We start from the raw sequence: 8,487 nt of genomic DNA, 5'->3' as shown, positions 1-8,487 counted from the left end.
CTCCCCAAAGTTTTTCTTCAAACCAATTATGAGGATTCCTTGTTAGACCATATTACACTGCGGTCTAGATGACCACTCATGAAAATTTTGGGTAATTCTATTTTACCACTCAAAACTATACCCCAAAATACACTTTGCACCCCTAAACTTTCAAAATGTACAGTTAATACCTTAAATTATAACCTGTGTTACACTTTGCACCCCGCCATCAATTCTGCTGTTATCTTGGATGGAAAACCAAAATTTAGAATGCAAAGTGTAATCAAGAGTATAGTATAAGGTAGTAAAATGTAATTTTTCCTTTATTTTTAAGGAATTGTGAAGAGGGGCAATTGGATCTTTTTACGTGGTGCTGACCAAGATAATAGTAAAATTAACAGTGGATGCAAAATGTAACACGGGTTATAGTTTAAGATGTGAATTGTGCATTCTAAAAGTTTAGGATTTTTAGGGTGGTAAGGTGTAATTTTAAAATTTTAAAATTTAAGTCATTTAAATAAGGCATATAATAATAAAATAAGTTAGATAATTAAATGAACAAGTGAATAATAATTCGAATCAACAATTAATGGGTTCTCGAATTTGATTTGGAAGAAAATTTTGTCCAACTTAAAAATGGAATATCTATTCACTGAAGGAATCTGCCTATGACCATGAGAGTAATATGATTACGCCTTTATCATTAAAGTAACTATTGCACTTGCCGAACATGTGATTGGATGCAGTCAAAAACTCTAGTGAGCAATTAGTGCCATGGTTTTAAAAACCGGTAGGGTGAAAGAACCGAAAAAATATCTAATTACCGGTTTTATGGTGGGACCGAGGTTCAACTGATGGTCGAACCAGTGATATCATAAATAATTTAATTAAAATATTAAAATAATTTTTGTTTAAAATTTGAATTTTAATAACTTATATTAAGAAAATATAAAAATTAGAAAAAATGTTTTTTTCTCCATACCACCTTTCTTTTCTTGTCAGTAATGGTTGACAAAACTATTAATATTTAAGTTTCATCTTTTAGTTTATGTAAATATAATAGTATAACTTTAACTATTTATTTAACCAAGAAAATTTAAATAAATAAAAAATAAAAATAAAAAATAAAAACCCAAAGTCAGATGACTAGACAAGTCACTGACTTATGAGTTATGACTCTTTATTCTTTAACAATCCAATTTCCCACTCCGCCACTCTTAGCCACACGTTTTTTTTTTTTTTTTTTTTAATACATCTCGTGAATCTAGCACTCCACTCCGGCACTCCCCACTTTACTTACCATCAAAGACTCTTTATTTTTCTAGTCTTTTGGCCTCCACAAAATCCTTATCTTCCTCTCTATCTCAGGAAGTTAGATCCATTATTTATCTCTGCAATACCATCATTAGTTCTTCTCATTTCTCTCTTTCTCATTGAAGATCTGTAAATACCACTCCAAAAAGCTAATTTCAACCCCAAGCATGAATATTTAGTCATTTTCTCTCTCTCAAGCATAGCCAATCTTAAGAAAAAAGACTTTATTGCAACAATCTGTCCTCACCATCAATAGATCTAAGAAAAAAGAAGATTTTTACTGCAAAAAAAGCTCCATTGCAGATCTCTTTCAGCAATTTTACAAAACCAGTTCAACCTTCGGTTTTTTCGGTTCTTAGGTTGAACTGGTCGGTTTTTACTCTTTTCCGATTTTTAAGGTATTTTTGATTTTTTATCATAACCGGACCCGATTGAAGGCCGGTTCTCGGTTGAACAAGTCGGACCGGCAGGTCCAGTTCGGTTTTTTAAACCATTTTAGTGCAACCATCCCAATTCTTGGGCCCTAGTTAGAAAAATGTCCATACATTATTCATCGTATTATTTTGAAAAACTGCTACAATAACCTAATATCGTCATTCATGTACATTTGGTCCTTCAAAGGAAAATCATATTTGTGTAAATGTTGGCATAGCTTAATTTGCTCCAATATATTGAAAATACCAACTATAAGGTTCCTCTGTTTCATCCTTGAAAAAAAAAAAAAAAAAAAAAAAACGACCAAGTTGCAGTAACTTCATGGAAGCCTGGAAGGTAATGCACATAAAATTCTTGATTTGTCATTTTGGATTTTATTATTATTATTTTTTTTTTTTTTATTGAAAACTAGAAACTTTCATTACTTAAAAGGAAATTTCATCATGATGGAAAGCTTGTTCTAAGAAACAAGGATTCTCTTCCATCCAAACTAGATAATCAACAATGCCACAAGCATGTTTAGCTAAAAGATGCGCAGGTGTATTTCCCTTGCGCTTTACATGAGAAAACCTAACATTACGAATATCATGACAAGAATCAAGGATCCCATATATTATAGGAGCAACCACGACAGCTGCATGAGAAAGACCAGCTAGAGCCCTGTACACATTAAGTGAATCCCCTTCTAAAATGAAGTCCTGTATTCCAAGATCTTTTGCAAATTGCAGACCAGCCTCAAAAGCTTTTGCCTCAACTTCCAAAGGACCCAACGGAGCACTCACTTTCATGGACATTGCAGCCATCACCAATCCATGACAGTCCCAAGCAACAATTCCAATCCCAACTTCCTTCTTTGCCGAGAAAACAGCCCCATCAACATTCACTTTATACATATTCTCCGAAGGTGGACACCAATGCTCAATCTGATCCTGAACAGCCTTAATTGAAAGCTTTTTGGTACCAACATACTCCTGCAAATACTGACATGACCATTGCAGTAGCTCTAATTCCCCTTTCTTTTTTCCTCCATTACGAACTTCATTACGATTAGTCCAAATACTCCAAGCAATTGTAACCACCAATGCTAAAATATTTTCCTCACAATCATCCAGCATCATCATCTTCCATAACAAGTCAAGAAAAGAAGGGAATAAACCAATAAAACCAGGTTGGAAAATTCCAGAGCATTTCCAAATATTTTGAGCTCTAGGACAAGACCAAAACACAAGCCTTGTGGTTTCTAACTCCAGTTTACACTTAGCACAAATATCCTCAACTAGAATTTGTCGGTGTTTCAGAATCCTCTTTGTAGGTAATATGTCTCGACATGCCCTCCACACAAAATGTCGAATCTTATGAGGCACATCTAATTTCCAAACATGCTTCCAAAACCTTTTCATATTACTCTCATCCGAACTAGAACCTGAAGAACCCAAAGGAGAAGCAGCCAAGATATCAACAGCCACCTTATAAGCACTTTTGACAATGAACAGCCCATTGTTAGTCCCTGCCCAAATCAGCTTATCTGCAAGTAGGCACGTGCTCAACGGTATACATTTAACAGTATCCACTTCACAAGGTAAAAGGAGTTGTTCAATTAAGCCCGAATTCCAGCAAGCATTATTAGAGTCAATCAACTCAGAAACTCGAAAATCTGGAGAAATGTTAACTTGAGGAGAAATTACCATATGAGAAGACGAATTTGGAAGCCATTTATCACCCCACACGCTAATATTGGTCCCATTACCAACCTGCCATCTCATCCCCTGTTTAACCACCCTTTGTGCAGCCATTAAACTTTGCCAAATATAAGAAGGATTATTCCCCATGCAAGCATTCACAAAATCACAATCAGGAAAATATTTTGCTTTAAAAACTTTGAAGACCAAAGAGTGTTTTCCAACCTGCAAACACCACCCTTGTTTTGCAAGAAGCGCCAAATTAAATGGTTTGAGCAATTTAAATCCTAATCCCCATAAAACTTAGGCATACATAGCTTTTCCCAACTTAACCAAGCTGTCTTCCTTTCATTTTGCTTTTGCCCCCACTAGAAATTTCTAATCAAACTTGTCAATTCATCACATAGAGTATCCGAAAGCTTGAAACAACTCATTGTATAAGTTGGAATAACTTGGGCCACCGCCTTGATAAGAATTTCTTTCCCCGCCTTTGACTTCAACTTCTCCTTCCAACCCGACAATTTCTTAGCAAGTTTCTCTTTAATTGAATTAAATGAGTTTTGTTTATTTCTTCCAACCAACGACGGAAGACCAAGATATTTCTCATGATTTCTGATCACCTATGCTCCAAATCGATTTTTGATTTCTTCCTTCACACTTGTGTCCATATTAGAGCTGAAAAACAATGATGTCTTTGTTCTATTCAGTTGTTGACCCAAAGCTGCCTCATAAACTTGATATATTCGCTGCAAAGAGTCACATTCCTTTAGAGATGCTTCACAGAAAATTAAGCTATCGTCTGCAAAGAATAAATGTGAGAGCTTCAGTCCTCTTCTACACACAGCTACTCCATGTAAATCACCCACCACCGTAGCCTTCTTTATCATTGCTAACAAACCTTCAACACATAACAGGAAAAGATATGGTGATAGAGGATCTCCTTGACACAAACCCTGAGTTTGAAATCCCATTAAGCTGATTAGGCAATGGCTGCCTGGCAACAAGAAGCTTTCAAGAACATTGGTGCTATAACTTGATGGAAGAAAATCAACAATGGAAAAGGAGATTCACATGTGCTTTTGATCACCTAAATTAAAGGATTTTGAATTCATGATGAAATCTTTGCACGTAATCTAACACAAAGGATGAACTTATGGATATCCAAATTGAAGGTGCTATCCGGCTCTGAATCAAATGGCAGCATATGCATAAATATTATGGTGCAATTATAGAGGAAAAATAATTTCAGTGCAATATTAGTTTTTTTCCATTAGTACCATTTTCATCTAAGTCTTTTGACAAATATGATACTCACCCAGAAAATAAAATTCATGGCTTAGTTTCCATCTGACAATCCATGTAGATTTCTTGATTCCATAGCTGTCTTAATGAGATTCCTTCTAATGGCTTGGCGGTTGGTGGCCGTTGGGCAAGAAATTCTTGAGAAACCCATTTAATTGTTGGCCTAGACTTTGGTTTGGTGTGTAGGCATGCAAATGCAATTGCTGCAATGAGAACAATACCATGGGCAACCACTTGATACGGAACTGGAAGGCGTTTATCTAACACTTCATATAGCATTGTTTCTAGTGAAGATAATGACAATAATGATGGCAACATCTCTCTTGGAGGCCTCCCAATTAATATTTCTAGTGCCACAACTCCAAACTATAAACATCGCATTTTTTAGTCACAGCCATAGTATATGCAAGCTCTGCATTGGAGGACAAAAATAAAAATAAAATGAATGCTTCTAAAGATATCAATGATCGTTTTCTTCTTTTGTCAATGAGTACTGAGTTCACAATTGAAGGCACAAAATTAATAATGTGAACAAACTTTTAAAAATATGTTATAGCATACAAAGTTCAAAATGCATGTTTATTACACATTTAGTGATACAGCGGTTATATTTAATAACATATTTAGAAAATTCAACAAGCATGAATATTTGGCAAGCCAACTTAGTAGTACCAATATCCTACCTTTTTAAACCTAGTTGTGATGGTAAAAAAAGGTTAATAAATAGGGATCAATGAGAAAAATAGTTTACCTAGGGCAACATAACCATATGTTCCGACAATTATAATTTGATTAGAGGAGGCAGGATCAAGGAATCTAGCCTAGCCAAAGTCTGAGACAAAAACCTCGAACTTTGAGTTCAATATCACATTGTTGGTCGTTATGTCTCAATGTACAATTGCTAGGGTGCAATCATTATGCAGGTAAGATAAAGCATGTGCTATGCCTTTAATGACGTTCACCCTCTTAGTCCAATCCAATTGCATGGCTGCAAGATCATTTCTTAGGTCACAAAATAGGCTTCCCCTTTTCATGTATTCATAAATCAAAAACATGCATTGCATGTGTAAAAAATCCCATGAAGTTTAACAATGTTCCTATGTCGTAATTCTGTTAGCATTTTCGCCTCGTTCTTGAAACTCTTGTCAAAAGCTGGATTCTCAGCCTCAAACAATGAAGTTTCATTAAGCCAACCACTTTATCTTTGGACAATTGTGCTTTGTAAACACTACCATAACCACCTATTCCAATACAATATTTGATGTCAAAGTCCTCTATTGCTTCAATGATGTCTTTGTATGCAATTTTTCCATCATAATTTCATAAGCAGAATATGTTGCCATTCTTTTTCTCTCTTGCCTCGGATAGCTTATTCTCAAACTTACATCGAGAGAATAACAAATTTCCAACTAGTAAGAAGACAAGGAAAATTGCGATGGGAAGAGGAGCTGTTTTGGGTTCCATGACTTTCTTGCTTTTTCCATTGATCATGGAGCAAACAATTGGGGGGGGAGGGGGGGGGGGGGGGGGGGGGGGAGGGAGGGTTGGGGGGGTGTGGGGGGAAGGAATGCAAAGAGGGCAATCTGTAATGGCAATGTGTAAATCCTTATTCCCCATTAATGACTCTGATGGAAGATATTTTGCTAAAGCTTCTGGGATTGTACCATTCAACAAATTGTAAGACAAATTTATTTTTGGCTTGTAAAAGAGAGAAACGGGAATGTTGCCAGTGAGATTATTATTGCTGAGATCCAAGGTCCATAAGTTTGTCAAGTCTCCAAGATATGAAGGGATTTCTCCACTTATAATGTTATGACTGAGGTCTAAAGTAGTTAGCAAGCTGAGGTTAATTACCAAAAGCAGTTAGCAAGCTATGGTTATCATTTTGAAAGGGAATGCTTCCATTTAACTTGTTGTGGCTCAATAACAACTCTTCCAAAGTATTGGCAAGTTGAGTTGGGATGGGTCCGATCAGCTCATTTTCCGACAGGTCTAGTACCGAAAGAATGTCAAGATTTTCGATACCCAGATGTATCATTCCCGAAAGTTTGTTTGAGGAAAGTTTAAGGATTTGTAAGTGGGTTAATAGAGTAAGTTCAAACGGTATGATACCATATAAGTTGTTGTTTGATAGGTCAAACTGCTCCAAAAGTATACAATATCTAATTTCAGAATTTATGGTACCATCTATTTTGTTTGAATGAATGTTGAGAACTCCCATATTGGTTAAACCACCCAAGGAAGAAGGAATTGATCCACTGAGACTGTTAAGACTGAGATCCAAGGAAGCAAGTTTGGTCAAATTTTGTATATCTGCGGGGATGGAACCAATGAATTTGTTGGAACTGAGTAATAATGTTTCTAAATTAGTTAAATGACACATAGCTGAAGGAATTGGACTAATGAGTTTATTATTATTGAGGCTCAAGTAGCTGAGTTTTCTTAGATTGGCAATCTGTGGAGGAATGGACCCATTGATAAGGTTGGAACCAAGAGACAAATAGGTCACACTGGTTAAGTAACCCAACGAGAAAGGGATTGGACCAATGAGCATCTTGGATTCTAGGTCCAAAAGAACCAGCTTCTTTAGCTTTCCTATGTTTGAGGGAATGGTACCAAAAAGTTTATTTGAACCGAGATGTAATTCTAGAAGGTTATTCAAATTCCCCAATTCTACAAAACTAACACGTACAACCATTATGGAAATGGAAATGGAGTGAGCCACGCTTGTGAAGTGTGTAGTTGCTGTGTGCTACTTGTGACGTTAATACACATACTGTAAGTCATCCGAGAAATTTTCTTGAGTCATCCAGGTAACTTCGTGGGATGACTATCGATCCTTTCAACGTAGTCCAGGTCTTCTAAATCATTGAGAAGAATCCAACTAGTGAAAGAATTTCCATTGCAATCATTTCATGGTGCAATAACGACATATTTTATACATCTCTCTCTCTCTCTCTCTTTTTGGATTTAGGATACAATTAATGGCCTTGAAATCTTGTTTAAAATGCATCATCCACTCCTTTCTTTTACATTGCAAATTCCAATATGAATTCCTTGGGTGCAATCATAATTCCCATCACGCGCTCTGAATCTGCGCTACTCTCTTTCGAACTTCTTAGTTGAGGACTTGGTTGATGGCCCACATCCAAGTCAATAGTCACTACTCTTCTTCAAAAGGCTATAGAATTCTGCCATTTTGGGTTCTAATCTGGAGATGTAAATATTTCCGTTAAATACGGTATCTTTTTTATAGAAGTAATTTCAATCCTTTTACAAATATATAATTTTATCATTTTTTTAATTGATATTAGTCTTTTTTTCAGTGATCCATATTCTTCTGACTAATGTTATTGTGTATTATAGTTTCCTAATTTCTTTTGGTAGAACTAAAATATTTAAGATTCGAATTTATTATTTAAATTTCTCATTCTCTTAAGAAAATTATTATGAAAATAAAAATTTATCATATAATTACAACAAATAATTGGTAGGCACATTCAAAGACATAGCCATGTAAATTGTATTTTAATATAAATTCAAATTATCACTTCCAAACTAGTGAATGACATGATTAACTCAAAAAAAAAAAAAAAAAAAAAAAAAGATCAAACCAAAGCTATAAAAGAAAGATAGAGGACTTGTGGTGGGGAACCCTGAAAACACAACACTAAAATGTATCAACCCAAAATAGAAATATTAAAAACCATAAAAATTCATCAACCTAAAGTAGAGTTGCAAGACAAAATTAAAAAAACTAGAGAGAGGGATAGCATAA

The 8,487-nt window shown here is 35.3% G+C and overlaps 1 protein-coding gene across 1 annotated transcript; it reads right to left on the bottom strand.

The window, feature by feature from the left end:
• Nucleotides 1–4,027: 4,027 nt before the first annotated feature.
• On the bottom strand, nucleotides 4,028–7,407 carry LOC126703658 (probable leucine-rich repeat receptor-like protein kinase At1g35710). Its single transcript, XM_050402701.1, has 4 exons — nucleotides 6,564–7,407; nucleotides 5,904–6,001; nucleotides 4,931–5,075; nucleotides 4,028–4,305 (listed from the first exon to the last, which is right to left on the bottom strand). The coding sequence occupies exons 1-4, from the start codon at nucleotides 7,405–7,407 to the stop codon at nucleotides 4,028–4,030; spliced, it is 1,365 nt and encodes a 454-aa protein (XP_050258658.1).
• Nucleotides 7,408–8,487: the final 1,080 nt, after the last annotated feature.

The sequence above is a fragment of the Quercus robur genome, chromosome 2 (assembly GCF_932294415.1).
Source record: "Quercus robur chromosome 2, dhQueRobu3.1, whole genome shotgun sequence".
Taxonomy (NCBI): Eukaryota; Viridiplantae; Streptophyta; class Magnoliopsida; order Fagales; family Fagaceae; genus Quercus; species Quercus robur.
Note: the sequence above shows the minus strand (reverse complement) of the source record. Positions and strands in the feature narration are given on the sequence as shown.

Bases quoted from the DNA above. Each gene is read 5' to 3' on its own strand.
- LOC126703658 (XM_050402701.1), bottom strand. From the start codon at position 7,407: ATGGTTGTACGTGTTAGTTTTGTAGAATTGGGGAATTTGAATAACCTT. The intron at 6,002-6,563 runs GTAATTAACCTC...TTGCATACAAAG, and splicing joins TAGCTTGCTAACTGCTTTTG to ACATCATTGAAGCAATAGAG. The intron at 5,076-5,903 runs GTTGGCTTAATG...CGATGTTTATAG, and splicing joins AATTGTCCAAAGATAAAGTG to TTTGGAGTTGTGGCACTAGA.